A 17,764-nucleotide genomic window follows, 5' to 3' on the forward strand; every position below is an offset into this window, starting at 1 on the left:
AAAGTGATGACTTAAGGTGGTATGAAATAAATCAAGTAGTCATATTTTATCTCTAATCATTAAAAGCTACATTAAAACATATAATTAAAAAGCTAAGAAGGAGAAAAATGAAATAATAAAATATTTCTTCTTTGTTGGATTAAAGGGAAAAAAGAACAGAAATACAAAACAACAAGATGGTAGTCTTAAACTCAACCATGTTCATGAAATAAAAGGACTAATATAAATATTTAGAAGACGACGGTTAATGAAAACAATAAAATCCACAATGAAGACGAATACTGTGTGTGCGCGCGCGTTTCTCTCCCTCTCTCTCCTACTACTGTTGGCTGAAAATGGAATAATCAAGATTTTGGAGGACTAAGGGAAAAGGAAAGGGAGTTAGAAAAGAGGTGGCAAAGAACGACATCCTGCTATTTCTCAGCTCCTTCTGATACACAACTATTAGATAAAACAAAACGACTACAACAAAACTACACATACGAAACGCAATTTTCAATACAAAATCAGAAATATATGTTTCTATTAAACAGCATGTTGTATTGTAGTGTATTTGGAAAATTTTTTTTAGCCTTAAGATGTAACGTTCAAAGGAAAAAAAAAAGCCAGAGGGTGAAAGTTTCCCAAGTAATTATACAGACATCTCTCTTGAAAATAATTAGTTCAGAATAACTTTTTCTTCACAAATGGTTGAGTCACTAAACTTAGATGGCTATAAATCTAAGATTAGAGGTTTGAAACTAAGATATTAACCCACACGGAGTAATTATTATTAACGGTTAAAGCCAACAAGCGTGTACTGGCGCTTTTTCTGTGTCGCAGACCCCTCATTTCCTCCTCCGCCGGCTCCGCGGACTCCTTGATCGCAGTTGAGCCGTGGCCCCTCCCCGCTGTGGCCCCGCCCTGCCCCCGCAGCGTCGCCCACCCGAGGCCGCCGCGTCGCCTTGGAAACGGCCCCAACTCCTCGCAGAGAGGACCAAGATGGCGGCCGGGGAGCCGGGTGATTTGGGCGTCTACAGCTTCAGATTCCTGCCTCAGAAAACCTTCCAGTCTCTTAGCACCCCACAGACTACCAGCCGGCTACGCCAGTGGTGAGAGGCCGAGGGGCTCTTCTTTATGCCCCTTGGCCTTCTCGGCTGTGGAGGCGCGGATCGGGCGTCGAGGCGGCCCAGTCCTGAGTGAAACCCGGAGGCAGCGTTACCCTCAAGAAGGGCGGGCTCCGTGGGTGGGACGGATGAATGTGCTGCCCAGAGGGTACCACCCCTAGCTGACCGTCCTTCTCTTTGCCCCAGGTCTATGCTGGGTAGAATCGAGGCGCAGGCGTTCGGGTTTGACCAGACGTTTCAGGCTTATCGCAAGGATGATTTCGTTATGGTTGGTATGGAAGTTGGAGCGTTCCTTGAACCACTGCTGATGTTACTTTTTTTTTTCTACTTTGGCATAGATTCTGGTGAACACGGCATTATTCTGTGACGACGTTTTCTTGAAGTTTGAGAATAATAAAACGGTTCAATCGATTGTTTCACAGGAACTTTTATGTTTTCCATCACCATAAATTAGCTCTTCAGTATGCCGCCATAAAGAACTTTTCAATTTTGGAAAGTTAGTCTCTCCCTGGAAAATCGGTCTCTTTTTTAGTAGGCATACCTCATTTTTAAATCTTATCCAGCTTTATCACCGGCTTTATCCACTAGGCTTAGCTTCAAATTACTTTTGGTAGTTTCTCAAAATTAAATCTACCCTGTGAGAAGAGGCTCTATTAGCAGTTCCACATGAAGAATTCCAGAAAAAGTTTTAAGCAGTGACTAAGTTATTGAAATAAATCTTTAGCTGGTAGAGGTGGCTGCCTTGAAAGGGGGAAAAAGTATTTCAAAGTACAGATTCTGCTGTGTTCACTGTATTTCATTCACGTTATTTAAAATCCTAGGGGTTTTTTAGTCCTCAGTTAAATGGAAAACTACTTTTATTGTTTGTGATATTATCTTTGCCGTTCATGTTCTCAGGCATTGACTGTAGTGTATAGTTGGCATAGTTTATTCACTCATTCATAAACACTTCCTCAGGGCCTACCGTGTGCTAGAAATTCTGTCAAGCAGTGGGGATGCCAGAAAGAAGAAGACAGGAGCCTGGCTTTCAAGGATCTTACGGACTCCTGGCAGGACTGCCAATAAATTTAAAAAATCAGATCATCTCATACAGAGTGATAGTGCAGTGAACAAAATATTAATCTAATTAACAAACCAAAATATTTACTCTGAGGGTGGATTAGTTTTCAAGGGATGCTGTAGGGAAGTACCACAAACTGGGTGGCTTAAAACAAGAGAAACGTATTGTCTTACCGTTTTGGAGGGTGGAGATCCAAAAGCAAGTGCTTAACAGGTTTTTGCTCTCCCTGAAATCTGTAGAGAGGAATCCTTCCTCATCTTTTTCCTAGCTTCTCATGGTTTGCGAGCAATCCTTGGCATTCTTTGGCTTGCAGCTCCAAAACGTGAATCTCTACTCCTGTCAAAGTCCCTTAGCTGTCCTTCCTTCTCTCCCTCCTAGCTGTGTCGCTTCTTTTATAAGAATACCACCCATATTGAATTAAGGGCCCACCTTATTCCAGTATAATCTTATTTTAACTAATTATATCCACAACAACCCTGTTTACAACTAAGGTCACTTTCCAAGGCCCCAAGGATGTGAATTTTGGGCAGGGGGCTGAGGGAATACTATTCAGCTCTAAAATGAGGGTAGATTATTTAAAGTCTATTTCTCTTTACCTCAGATTGTTATAATGTTAATATAATATGCTACTGATTATAATATTAATGACATTTCTCATTCAGCTAGATTTTTATAGTTTTTGATGTGTTTCATTTATGCCAGGACTGGCTCTCAAATGAATTTTTTTTTAAGATCATCAGGATTTTAATTAACTGAATTTTAGAGTGCTGTAAAAATTTTAATATATGTCATTTATTCAACAAATATTTTTCGAATACTTACTGTATCCTTGGTGGGAGGTGTTAAAAAGACAAAAAGAGATCTGATCCCAGCTTGTAAGTCATGTGTATAGGTTTGGAAGCTAGAAGTGTAGAAAATTCTCTACAAGACAAAATAATTGCTATATTGGAGGCTGTATAAGGTGCCCTAGGCACAAGGAAAAAGATCACTCAATGGAGGGGCATTGGTATCAAAAAAATTTCATAGAGTGTAGAATTAATTTGGTTTGTTCAGTAGATACAGAGATCTTCAACAGAATCAATATTAATCCATAAAGCACAATAAATTTCTGTAATGGGCAGTTTTTTCAAACTAATTTTCAATATCTTCATGTTTATCCTAATTTTTTTTCTGGTGAGTAGGCAGTATTCTCATATTTTAATATAAAGAAGTATATTCATACAATCATTAATTTTACTCATGCAACTAATTTGGAGGAGATAAAGCATTGTGGCTGAGAGCATGGCCTCCAGAAGGGGATTTACCCTGAAGCTACTGAATCTTGAGGCCCCTCACCAGCTCAAGCTCATCACACAGAATCCCCTTCCAAGGAACTCCAGCAGCATACTCACATGGTCATATGTTTTTGGAATTTTTAAAAATTAAATGTTTTGTGTTCTTAGTGAAGGTCGCTCAGTCGTCTGACTCTTTGCAACCCCATGGACCCATGGAATTCTCCAGGCCACAACAGTGAGTAGCCTTTCCCTTGTCCAGGGGATCTTCCCCACCCAGGGATCAAACCTAGGTCTCCCGCATTGCAGGCAGAGTTTTTGCTAGCTGAGCCCCAAGGGAAGACCTTGTATATTCTTAGAACCCCTAAAACTGTACATGCTTAAGACACTACAAAAGCCGGATCCTTCCTTCATTTGACCTCTGGATAGCTGTCTGTCCAACTCTGCTGCTTACTGGCTGTATGACATTGGGCAAGTTATTTAAGGTTCTTCAACCTTTGCTTTCCTACAAAATTGTCACAGTGCTTAACACTTAAGTACTTTCTGAAAATGAAAATAATGCTGAATATATATTGAGATTATTATGAAGATTGAATGAAATATAAAAATATTTAGCAAAATGCCTGGCTCATAATAAGTGCTGTTATTGTTACTAACATTTATATACTATTTTGCAAAATGTTTTGCCAAAGCAGTAATGACTTCTTTGTGCCAGATTTAGCTTTCAGCACTTTTTATCCATTTATCACTAATCTTTACAACAATCTGGTAGATTTGGTGTTTTGGCCCCCACTTTAGGCAATGGCACCCCACTCCAGTACTCTTACCTGGAAAATCCCATGGACAGAGGAGCCTGGTGGGCTGCAGTCCATGGGGTCGCTAAGAGTCAGACATGACTGAGCCACTTCAGTCTCACTTTTCACTTTCATGCATTGGAGAAGGAAAAGGCAACCCACTCCAGTGTTCTTGCCTGGAGAATCCCAGGGAAGGGGGAGGCTGGTGGGCTGCCATCTACGGGGTCGCACAGAGTCAGACACAACTTAAGCGACTTAGCAGCAGCAGCTTACAGATGAGGAAACTGAAACTCAGAATGGCTAAATAATTTGTGCAAGCTTGCCCAGCAAATAGCAAAGCCTAGACCTTTTGGCTCCAACTTCCATGTCATTTTGACTACAAAACGCATAACTGAGCAAAGAGTGCTGCTTAAAGTAGGATTCCAGATTTTGAATTTTCCCTTAAAATTTAGAGACAAATTAGGTTTCAAAAGTTTGTCAGGTAGTAAGTGGATGGAAAGAAGGAAATATTCATCCAGCAAATATTTCTTTAGTTCCTTAGTCTGTACAGATGAGCAGGACACAGTTAAAGAGGGAAACAGACCAAAAAGTGCATTGTAGAATGAGAAGCTGTATAATATAAAATGCACAAGGTACTGCGGTGGCACAAAAGAGAAAGTGGTCATTTTTGACTGAGGTGGTTAAAGGACGGTTTAAAAAGGTTTTTAATCCAAGGATTAAAAAGGTTAAAAAAGTTAACCTTAAAAAAGGTTAAAAAAGTGCCCTTCCAAAAGACAGGGCACTTGAACTCTGGCCTGAAAGATGAATAGGAATTTGTCAGGTATGCAGAGTGGGGTATTGTTAAACACGTGGGTAGGACAATACTTTTTAAAACTTCCTGTGCCATGCAAAGGAGTTTGGTCTTTATGTAGCTGAAGATCTGCTGAAAGGTTTTCAGCAAAACAGTAAAATTTAAAGTAATGAGATCACCTGGCAGAAGTATAGGGGGTGGATTGTTAGAACTGAGTCTGGAAACAGACTAAATTGGAAACTTATCTTCCAGACCATATATGGTGGTGCCCTGAATTAAGACAGAAGCACTGAGATTGCCTGAAGAGATGTTTATGAGACAGGTAGTACTCAAGGACTGATAGATAACTGACAGGCAAAGGATGAAATGGAGGATGACCGAGTTTTTTATTTGGTTGACTAGAGTGGAAGATTTAAATGTATAGAAAATGGAAAAGAATAAATAACGAAAATGATTTCAGTTTCAGGCACCCTAAATTTGAGGTGTATCCAAGTGGCGGTATCCTAGATAGTTGAATATAAGATCTCACTGAGTCTCAAGAGAGCTCTGTGCTTAGAATATAATGCTGGCATTCTCACCATGGATTAGAGATGACAGGAACCCTCCAAATTTACTGCAAGGGAGCTCCTCAGTTGACAGAGCTTCCTGAAGGTCTGCACATAGCTTCTGCTTATATCTCATGACCAGACTCTGCATATATCTCAGGATCACTTGCCACAGAGATTGCTAGGAATCGTAGACGTTTAGCTGAGCACATTGCTGTTTCAAATAAAATTGAGATTCCTTAAGGAAGGAGAGATACGATATTGGATCAGAAATCAGCAGTCTGCCAGATACATGACTGAGTCAGACATCTACTTATATTTCAAATGTGTGTCATCTAACAAACATACATTTAAACTGTTGTTATACCAAATGTTAATTTAGAAATATGTTTCTACTCTCACATTTTTAGTCCAACTCTTACATCCATACGTGACTACTGGAAAAACCTTAGCTTTGACTAAATGGACCTTTGTTGGCAAAGTAATGTCTTTGCTTTTTAATATGCTGTGTAGGTTGGTCATAACTTTTCTTCCAAAAACCAAGCGTCTTTTAATTGCATGGCAGTAGTCACCATCTGCAGTGATTTTGGAGCCCCCCAAAATAAAGTCTGTCACTGTTTCCACTGTTTCCCCATCTATTTGCCATGAAGTGATGGGACCAGATGCCATGATCTTAGTTTTCTCATGATGTACTCTGCATATAAGTTAAATAAGCAGGGTGACAATATACAGCCTTGATGTACTCCTTTCCTGATTTGAAACCAGTCTGTTGTTCCATGTCCAGTTCTAACTGTTGCTTCCTGACCTGCATACAGATTTCTCAAGAGGCAGGTCAGGTGGTCTGGTATTCTCATCTCTTTCAGAATTTTCCAGTTTGTTGTGATCCACACAGTCAAAGGCATTGTGAATGAAGCATATGTTTTTCTGGAACTCTCTTGCTTTTTCCATAATCCAGCGGATGTTGGCAATTTGATCTCTGGTTCCTCTGACTTTTCTAAATCCAGCTTGAACATCTGGAAGTTCATGGTTCACATACTGTTAAAGCCTGGCTTGGAGAATTTTGAGCATTACTTTCCTACTGTGTGAGATGAGTGGAATTGTGCAGTAGTTTGAGCATTCTTTGGCATTGCCTTGTTTGGGATTGGAATGAAAACTGACTTTTTCAGGTCCTGTGGCCACTGCTGAGTTTTCCAAATTTGCTGGCATATTGAGTGCAGCACTTGCACAGCATCATCTTTTAGGATTTGAAATAGCTCAACTGGAATTCTGTCACCTCCACTAGCTTTGTTTGTAGCAATGCTTCCTAAAGCCCACTTGACTTTGCATTCCAGAATGTCTGGCTCTAGGTGAGTGATCATACCTTCATGATTATCTGGGTCATGAAGACCTTTTTTGTATAGATCTTCTGTGTATTCTTGCCACTTCTTCTTAATATCATCTGCTTCTGGTAGGTCCATATCATTTCTGTCCTTTATTGAGCCCACCTTTGCATGAAATGTTCCCTTGATGTCTAATTTTCTTGAGGAGAACTCTAGTCTTTCCCATTTTATTGTTTTCCTCTATTTCTTTACATTGATCACTGAGGAAGCCTTTCTTATCTCTCCTTGCTATTCTTTGGAACTCTACATTCAAATGGGTATATCTTTCCTTTTTTCCTTTGCCTTTCACTTCTCTTCTTTTCACAGAAGAGTAAGGCTTCCTCAGACAACCATTTTGCCTTTTTGTATTTCTTTTTCTTGGGGATGGTCTTGATCCCTTCCTCCTGTACAGTGTCACAAACCTCCGTCATAGTTCTTCAGGCACTCTGTCTATCAGATCTAATCCCTTGAATCTATTTTTCACTTCCACTGTATAATCATAAGGGATTTGATTTAGGTCATACCTGAATGGTCTAGTGGTTTTCCCTACTTTTTTCATTTTAAGTCTGAATTTGGCAATAAGGAGTTCATGATCTGAGCCACAGTCAACTCTCGGTCTTGTTTTTGCTGACTGTATAGAGCTTCTGCATGTTTGGCTGCAAAGAATATAATCAATCTGATTTTGGTGTTGACCATCTGGTGATGTCCATGTGTAGAGTCTTCTCTTGTGTTGATGGAAGAAGGTGTTTGCTATGACCAGTACGTTCTTTTGGCAAAACTCTATTAGCCTTTGCCCTGCTTCATTCTTCACTCCAAGGCCAAATTTGCCTGTTACTCCACATTTTTCTTGACATCCTACTTTTGCAGTCCAGTCCCCTAAATGAAAAGGACATCTTTGGGTGTTAGTTAGGTCTTGTAGGTCTTGTAGGTGTTAGAAGGTCTTGTAGGTCTTCGTAGAACCGTTCAACTTCAGCTTCTTCAGCATTACTGGTTGAGGCATAGACTTGGATTACTGTGATATTGAATGGTTTGCCTGGGAAATGAACAGAGGTCCTTCTGTCGTTTTTGAGATTGCATCCAAGTACTGCATTTCAGACTCTTGTTGACTATGATGGCTACTACATTTCTTCTAAGGGATTCTTGCCCACAGTAGTAGATATAATGGTCATCTGAGTTAAATTTCCCCATTCCAGTTCATTTTAGTTCACTAATTCCTAAAATGTCGATGTTCTCTCTTGCCATCTCCTGTTTAACCACTTCCCATTTGCCTTGGTTCATGGATCTAACCTTGCAGGTTCCTATGCAATATTGCTCTTTACAGCATCAAACTTTACTTCTATCACCAGTCATATCCACAACTGGGTGTTATTTTTGCTTTGGCTCCATCCTTTCCTTCTTTCTAGAGGTATTTCTTCACTCTTCTCCAGTAGCATATTGGATACCTACCAACCTGGGGAGTTTATCTTTCAGTATCCTATCTTTTTGCCTTTCATACTGTTCATGGTTCATTGCCTTTTCATACATGTTCATACTGTTTATATCAGTATCTTTGTTATCACTCCTAGTTGGGAATAAAAAATTCCAAAACATGTCAGCTTTCTTAAAGCTATCCGAGATTCAGAGAATCCCTAATGCCTCACTGGAAATTCTATAACAAACCCAAAATAACATTTGTACATATTAAGGCAGGCTGTTCTTGTGTTTTTTTAAGAAAATTCATTCTTCAGGTGTATAATTATGATTTCCTTAACAACTATTGCTTTATTTGAGGGGCCTTTTGTTATTGTTGTTGTTCAGCTGCCCAGTCGTGTCCAACTCTGTGACCCCATGGACTGCAGCATGCCAGGCTTCCCTGTCCATCACCACCTCCTGGAGCTTGCTCAAACTCATGTTCATCGAGTTGGTGATACCATCCAACCATCTTGTCCTCTGTTGTTCCCCTTCTCCTCCTGCATTTATATCAGTATCTTTGTTATCACTGGGCCTTTTATGAAGACTTATTTCCATTGGCTCCAGGCCAATTCACCGCAGGCCACTTAACCTACTTCCATTCATAGTGACATTTAAAATGTAAATGGATTCCCCCCAGGTATAATTACTAAATCTGAATTAAATTTCCCCTTCTGCTGATTCTTTCAGAAGACTTCTAAAAAGCATTCAAAACCAGTATTAATTGGGATTGATTCCAGCTTACATGTCTTTTTAAAATGTGTGTTATATGAATTAAAATAGTTGCACAAACACTCCTTATTTGGCTTTTTAAAGTTATAAGGTAACTTCCTTTTTTCTGAGTAAGATTTTTTTTGTAGTTAGACATATATGATACCTGTAAGGTGTTTGTCTTTAATTTCCACCATTTGAATGTAAACACCATGGGACCAGGGACTTTGTCTTGCTTGGCATAATGTAGACATCATTCATGAGTACTTGCTGAATGTTGTACTAATCTTCACCCACATACCTGGTCCTCTCCACTGTTGTCTCTCATTAAATGACATTCATTCTGCGTGATTTTTCATGCAAAAATTTGGGGAGTCATCTTTGAGTCCTCCTTCTCCTATTGTCCCTTTCTTCTAAATATTCATGGACTCCATCCACTTCTCTCCCTCCCCACTTGCTATCATTTTGACATGTGAACATCAGACCTTCCTGGATGACAGCAGTACCGTCCCGTCTCTCTTAACCAGTCTCTTTACAGCCCCTCACTTCATTCTCCATACCACAGAAGGAATGAGCTTTTAAAAATATGACTCTAATCACATCTTTCCTTTGTTTAAATCTCTTCATTGTCTTCCAACTGTCCTTAGCTCAAAATACTGATCAATCTAGAGTAGTGTGAGATTAAGATAAAAAATTTTTGACTTTTGACCTCCAAAGTTCAGTTTAACTCCCCAACTTCATCAGACTCATTGGCCCCTCGACTCTGGTCACACTGAACCTTGTTACTTTTTTTTTTTTTTTTGGGCAGCACTGCTCGGCTAATGACTGGACTGCCAGAGAAGTCCCATGAACCGCATTATTTTTCTTCAATGGGATGTCCCCTCCATTCTCACCTTAAAGATTTTAAACTCACCATTTTCTTCACCTTAAAAAGATAGTCTTTTCAGTGTCATGCTGGAACCAGCTCAGGACAGCTCAACTGCTAAATGTTCAGGAATCTTTGCTGGCTGTTAAACTGTTGGCAATTTGAAATCCACCCTGGAAATCATCAAATGCTACAAATCAGGGCTTTGTGGGGAGGAAGGGGTTTCAGTTATTAAGCATTTACCAGTATACCTTTTTTCCAGCTGACTCCTACTCAGCTTTTAGATCTGAACCTAAATGTTCTTTCTGCATTAACCTTTCATCCCACAGCTGTTAGAGTCTGTCTGCTTACTATATACTTCAATATTAGCACCCTGTATTTTTTCATAACATTCATGCTACATTAATATCTTAACATCTCTCCTTTCAGTCTGTTGATTCTATGAGGGCGGGACTATGTCCATTTGATTTTGGGAATTAGGATACTTTCAGTTGAGTGTTAGGAGCAGGAGCCAGATATAGAAGAATAACTGGAAGACAGAGAAGTGAAACAAGATAGACTCCTCTTTCAAGAAACTACTTAAGAAAATAGAGAAATAGCTTAAAGAAAGTGTCGCAATAAGATAAATGTTTATTGAAACAATCTGAACAGCAAAGAATAATTCACAGAGTCAACAATCTAATACCCCAATCTAATCCAACCCTCTCAACCCATCTCTTCCCACAAGCCTACAACTATCACTTCTTAGGTGACTATTGGCAACGGTTTGGTATATATTGTTCCATACTTTTCTTTATGTTTGTGTAAAGATTTTTGGTTTTTTCATATATATAACTCTTAAACTACTCTTTTTACTCAAAATACTTAACAGCTTTCTTCCAAAGTCAAAACAGTAAATTGAGTAACTGCTATATGCCAGGTCCTGGCAATATAACAGTGAATAAGAAAAACAAGCTTCTGGAGCTTACATTCTATTCTGTTACTTTCTTTTCAATAACTGCATGCCATCTGGTGTAGATGTATTCAGCCGTTTTATTTTATTATTGTTCAGCCATTTTATTCAATCAATCTACTGATGGGCATTGAAATTTTCAGGTATTAACACTACAGATAATACTATTAAAAAATTCCGTGTACATAAATTTTACCTACTGATGGTTTAATTTTTGTATAACATACCCAAAAGTTGAATTTGTTGGGTCATAAGTTACATGTTTTTAATGTTAAAGATAATATCCTATTCTCCCTGGATATAAAGTTATAAAGATTCACACTTCTACCAGCAGTATGTAAGAGTGCATATTTTCTGGTACTCCTACCAAAAGTTACTAGTCTTTTTAAATCTTGCCAATATAGTGGGTAAAAATGATATCTTCTGGCTTTTGTTTTTGTTTTTCTCACTGCTCTTAAAGTTGAGCATCTTTTCATAAGTTTGTTGGCTATTTGTATGTTTTTACATGGCTTTTTGTTATCTTTTGGCTGTGTTTAAATCGGGTTGACAGTTTTTCTTATCATAAATGTTGGGCTTTTTTAAGCCAGTAGGGATATCAGTCTCCCTCTCTTTAAAATCATATTTGTTGCAAATATTTCTTACCAATCTGTTGTTTTTCTTTTATTGCTCATCCTGGGCATCATTATGTTTTCTGACTGCCCAATATTTTTTGAACATACATGTGATTTGGAGTAATTTTCACCCTTCATTTTTTAGGAAGTCCAAAGCAGAATCCAAAACATTTGCTTTTTTTTTTTTTTTAGGTATAATTATCATGGGCTTCCCAGGTGGCTCAGTGGTAAAGAATCTGCCTCCCAAGGCAGGAGATTCAAGAGACATGCATTCGATCTGTGGGTCAGGAAGATCCCCTGGAGAAGGAAATAGCAACATGCTCCAGTATTCTTTGCTGGAAAAGTCCATGAACAGAGGAGCCTGGAGGGCTACAGTCCATGGGGTCACAAAAAGTCAGACGCAACTGAGTGACTGATCGTGCATAACTGACATATGATACTAGTTTCAGGTGTATAATATACTGCAATTCACATACTGCAAAATGGTCACCGTAGTAAGGCTAATTATCTTTTGTCACCATGCAGAGTTACATTTCTTTTTTCTTGTGATGAGAACTTTTAAGATTTATTCACTTAGCAACTTTCAAATATGCAATACATTAATTATAGTCACTGTGCTATTCATTACATACCCTATAACTAACTTATCTTATAATGGGAAATTTGTACCTGTTGACCTCCTCCACCCATTTCATCTACCTCGCAACCCTTCTCTGTGGCAACAACCAATGTGTTCTCTGTATCTGTTGGTTTGGTTTGTATTCACTCACTCAGTCGTGTCAGACTCTTTGTGCCCCTTTGGTCTGTAACCCACCAGGCTCCTCTGTCCATGGATATTCTAGGCAAGAACACTGGAGTGGGTTGCCATTTCCTCCTCTAGGGTATTTTCCTGACCTAGGGATTGAACCCCTGTCTCCTATGTCTCCTGCATTGCAGGCTGATTCTTTACCAATGAGCCATCTGGGAAGCTCACTTGCTTGGTTTGGTTTGTTCATTTATTCTGTTTTTTAGATTCCACATATAAGTGAAACCATAGAGTATTTGTCTTTCTCTGTCTGACTTATTACACTAATTTAGTGTAATAGCTTCAAGGTCCTTCTGCGTAGTCACAAATGGCAAGATTTCAATCTTTTTATGACTGATATTCCATCATATATAAAAACACAGCTGCTTTATCCATCCATCCATATATGGACATGTAAGTTATTTAGGTTGTTTCCGTATCTTGATTCTTGGTAAATAATGCTCCAGTCAACATAGAGTGCATATAGTTTTTTGAATTAGAGCTTTCATATTCTTTGAATAAATACTCAGAAGTAGAGTTGCTGGGTAATATGTTAATTCTACTTCTTGTGTTTTGAGGAACCTCCATACTGTTCTCCGTAATGGCTGCATCAATTCACATCCCCACCAGCAGTGCATGAGGATTCCCTTTTCTTCACATCTTTGCTAATGCTAGTTATTTCTTGTCTTACTGTTGATAGCATTTCCAATAGATGTGAAGTGATACCTCATTGTGGGTTGATTTGCATTTCCCTGATGATTAGTGTTGGGCATCTTTTCATGTCTTATTTGGAAAAATGTCTATTCAGACTCTCTGCCCATTTTTTAAATCATATTTTTAGTTTTTTTGTTATTGAGTTATGAGTTTTAGTTATTTGAACTGAGTTCCTTATATAGTTTGGATTAACCCCTTATCAGGTGTATGACTTGCAAATATCTTCTCCCTTTCAGTGGGTTGCCTTTTCATTTTGTTGACGGTTTACTTCATTTTGTAATACTTGCCTATTTTTGCACTCAGTGCAAACCTAGGATCTAGTGTTACTAATGACTCATCAGTACAAAACCAGTTTTTCGAAAGTGAGCAACTGAGGGAGGTGGGAGGGGGGTTCAGGATGGGGAACACATGTACACCCGTGGTGGATTCATGTCAGTGTATGGCAAAACCGCTACAATATTGTAAAGTAATTAGCCTCCAATTAAAATAAATAAATTTGCTACAAAAAAGAAAGTGAGCAACTTAAGGAAAGATTCTGTACACAGAACCCTAAGGGTTGGTGGCTGAGGCATCCAGCTTTCAGGCAGGGCAGTCCTGGCACAGCAGTGGCCTTGGTGAGGAAGGGATCATGATAGCATTTTTTAGTGCTTGGCGAGGCTGTAGCAATGGAGACTGTTTCCTCATCAGGGCTGCTCTACATATGATTCTGTATTATTCCCAGTGCCTTAGCCTGATTCTCTATATCTCCTGAAAATTATGTGGACTGCCTGAGATACTTGTAATAAGTGTCTCTTCAGATCTTTTTGCCCAGAGTCAGCTGCTAGTGCCTAAAAATAAAACTCATGGCTACTTTTCCTTCTTTTGCTATACAGAAAGTTTTCATTTTTAAAAAGCAAAATCTGTCACTTTTCTGTGTAATGTGTGACAATTACATTTAGATTTAGATTTAGTCTCTCAGTCAAGTCCAACTCTTTGTGACCACATGAACTGTGTAGCTTGCCAGGCTCCTCTGTCCATGGAATTCTCCAAGCAAGAATACTGGAGTAGGTAGCCATTCCTTTCTCCTGACACCAGGATCAAATCCTAGTGTCCTGCATTGCAGGCAGATTTTTTATTGTCTGAGCCACCAGGGAAGCCAATGGCTACCCACTCCAGTATTCTTGTTGGGAATATTCCATGGACAGACTATGGGTCACAAAGAGTTGGACATGACTAAGCAACTTTCACTTTCACTTTTTAGATTTGGGAGGTAGGGAGAGTGGGAGTAATGATTACTAAGTCAGTTAATTGAGAGAATGAGGTTAAAAGAAAACAAAATTTCCAAACATTATTTAACTTCCTACTTTTCACTATAAATCATAACTTTCTATTTATTAAGTTCCAAAGGTAGCTACTTGGACATTATTGTTAATACTGTTCTAAAGTGAAGGTAACAAAACTTCATTTCTTTATGACACATTAATTACTTAGATATTTTAACAATTAAAGATTACCCTTCCCCAACTTAAATAAGATTCTACTATAGTTATTTTAGAAGTTAATTCTTATTCTTGTGGATAATAATGTAACTAACTTTGTTCCCCTCAAATTTGTATTTTAGGCCTTTTTCAAAGATCCAAATGTTATTCCCAATTTGAAATTACTTTCAGAATCTTCTGGAGAGTGGCTTACATTAGGTAAACAAAATTTATTTTCATCTCTTCATATTACTATTTTACTATTATAACAAAATTTCATTTCAGGAATTTTCAATATTAAAATACAAATTATGAATAGTGACTCACATTTGATAACATCAAGGTCAAGATAACTGTCTGTGCCAGGCCTGCCATACATCTTCCCTGCAAGGGTCCACTATACATGTCCTGGCCTAGCACAGAAGAGCAGTTTTTCTCTCTTTACATTCATTTGGAAAGTATTTATTGTGCACCATCCATGGACTCTGACAGATGCAGGGAATGAGAAATAAGAGAAATTAGAATAAGAGAAAACCTGTACTCAAAGAACTCATTGATATGTTTGAAAATACGTGCAGTAATATATCGCTGGTATATCCCATAGCAATGGGAGCAAAAGGAGGGGAGTGGTCAATTCCACCCAAGGGAAGAGGGTCAGGTAAGAGTCCACTAACACGAGGGTGCTTGGGTGAAATCTTATTTGAGGCGGCCCATGGCTGCAAGCAAAGAGAAGAAGGACTGTGAAGGCAATTCAGAGATCATCAGGGCCACCCCTCAGTTTCAGTGACACACTCCCTCAGAGGGAGAAACACGGGGCCACCCCCCATCCAGTAGGTCTGGCAGGCAGAGCATTGGACCAGAGAGGATTACTCTTGAGGCTTCAAGTCTAATGAAATTTGCCTTGTCAAGTTTTAGACTGGCTTGGGACCATCACCTCTTTCTTCTTCGCTATTTCTCCCTTTTGGACTACAAATGTCTGTCCTATGCCTGTTTCACCATTGTATTCTGGAAGCCTGTAACGTCTCATCTCACAGGTTCATAGCTGGAGCGGAATTTTGCCTCAGGACAAATTATACCTCGAGTCTCATCCATATCTGATTTAGATGATATTTCGATGGCACTTTGGACTTTAAACTTTTTGGCTGATGCCGGAATGAATTGAGACTTTTGAGGTTGTCGGGATAAAATAAATTTGGGAGGGGGGACAAGGGCAGAAGCCTATGGACTGAATTGTGTCCCTTCAAACTTCATATGTTGAGGTCCTCCTAACCCACCATGACCTCATTACTTTCTCCAAAGGCTCCATCTCAAAGTACCATCACTTTTGGGGACAGGGTTTTAACATTATGAGTTTTGGAGGGACACAATTCAGTCCATAGCAAATGCTATTTCTGTGTCTCAGACTAAGTGGTTTGAATTTAATTACATTCTCTCACCATCCATACCCTCCTGCCACTCCCCACATCAGATCCAGGGTATTAAAGTGGCACTTTTATTAAAGTGGCAAGTTGCCCAGTATCAGTCCTTCATCCTCTGGCCACCAACTCATGCTCAAAGATTGTTTGGTTTTATACTGCTCTTGTTCTTTGGTTTTCCAATATTGCTCAGACCTACTTTATCACTTTCCAGGATCTTCTTTTCACTTTAATCCCCCAGAGAATTTTGCCTCTGAAACAAAAGGAGCTTTTCTTAGCAGCATAGCTTTTGAAATAACTGAGGTAAACCCAGTTTTTTACCATCTGAGCCACCGGGGAAGCCTTGTGTCCATGGGGTCACAAAGAGTCAGACACAGCTGAATGACTCACACACAAGTTCTTGGCTCCAGACAGTCTTCTTTCCTCCACACTAGCCCAGCTCAGGATCAGAACGAGAGCAATAGTGCCTAGCCAGGACTCTGGGTGGACAAGAGGGAGGAATTGCAAATAATCACCAATATTACTCTTCTCAAGCTCAAACTGCTTCTCAGATCAGAGATCCAGCAAAAGTATTGGGGAGAGGACATACTACGTCTCTCTGCAGTCTTCCTAGAACTTTGCACAAGGAGAGCCCCATCCCTTTATATCTGAGTGAGTGCGTGTTTATATGTAGGTGCGCAAAAGAGAGAAACTGACTGAGTGATTCACTGAGGCAATAATAAAAATATTCACCTTAATCTTTATATCTTTCTATCACTTAATAGAACCTCTACTAACAGAAAATACATTCCTGAAAGACACATTCTGGAAATGTCAGGGAGGGAGTGCAGGTTTGGAAGGGGGAAGAACTAGAGCTGAAAGAGAAAAATAGAATACCAGATTAGAACAAAAGATTTCAAATTTCTCTAATTCCATACTTGTAATAACTTGAGTAGGACCTGGTTCAAAATTTACCTTGGCTTGGAGAAAACTTTTTTTGTAATAAACAATGTCAGTGAGATCAGAGGAGGAAATTTTTTAACGGAGAGAAATATTTTCAAAACACCCTCAATGACTTTAGAAACACACTTGTTACATTAATTAAAATTTTTGTATTATGAATTATAAAGCATTAAACATAATACAAATCCAAAATCATATGAAGCAATTTCTATGTTTTTACAGGTAGTTCTGATATCATTCATTAAAAGTGTTCTAAGAACCTCCTACTACTCAATAAATGTATTTCATTTTCAAGTACTGATATTTTCTAATTTACATATTCTTCATCTAGGCCTGAAATGATGAAATTTTGTTATAAATTTTAATAATAAAAATAACCTGCAAAATAAGAATTTAATAAAACCCCTAAACTAATGTGTCTTTTAAATATATCAAAACATATGTCATTTTTTGTTAATTCTTAGAATCTCTGCATAGTGATATTTATTTTGGAAGTAATTGAGAATACTACATTAATTTTATATCTCTTTATTCAGGAACTGAAGTGAAAAAAATTGAAGCTATAAACGTTCCTTGCACACAGCTTTCAATGTCATTTTTTAATCGGTTATATGATGAAGCTATTGTACGAGACAATGGATATATTGTTAAATGTCTAGATTCTTTTTGTGATCCCTTCCTTATTTCTGATGAGTTACGAAAAGTAAGTACAGAATTTAAAATTTTCACGATAGAATTTCATCTCAGGAAATGCTTAATGTCAAAAACTTGTGCCTGCCTAAAACCCATAAAATACCTCTTATCAATGAATAATGATCAGTAATAATCATTGCACGTAGGTGTCTTATTGAATGGCACTTTTCTTATCAACTTGTTCATTTGTATATTTCATTAGTTCTCAGTGGGGTTTTACTGATATCTAACGGGTAGAGACCAGGGA

At 38.6% G+C, this 17,764-nt stretch overlaps 1 protein-coding gene across 2 annotated transcripts in view; it reads left to right on the forward strand.

The window, feature by feature from the left end:
• The first annotated feature begins 935 nt into the window (after nt 1-935).
• CFAP300 (cilia and flagella associated protein 300) overlaps nt 936-17,764 on the forward strand; it is a 29,309-nt gene continuing 12,480 nt past the window's right edge. Inside the window, exons 1-4 of one of the 2 annotated variants that reach the window (XM_027563927.1) lie at nt 936-1,091; nt 1,293-1,374; nt 14,611-14,686; nt 17,361-17,527. In XM_027563927.1, the coding sequence (XP_027419728.1) occupies nt 982-1,091; nt 1,293-1,374; nt 14,611-14,686; nt 17,361-17,527 (435 nt within the window). In that variant the 5' untranslated portion in view covers nt 936-981. The remainder of the gene's footprint in view (nt 1,092-1,292; nt 1,375-14,610; nt 14,687-17,360; nt 17,528-17,764) is intronic. The other variant, XM_027563928.1, reaches the window with a different exon arrangement.

The sequence above is a fragment of the Bos indicus x Bos taurus genome, chromosome 15 (genome assembly GCF_003369695.1).
Source record: "Bos indicus x Bos taurus breed Angus x Brahman F1 hybrid chromosome 15, Bos_hybrid_MaternalHap_v2.0, whole genome shotgun sequence".
NCBI lineage: Eukaryota > Metazoa > Chordata > Mammalia > Artiodactyla > Bovidae > Bos > Bos indicus x Bos taurus.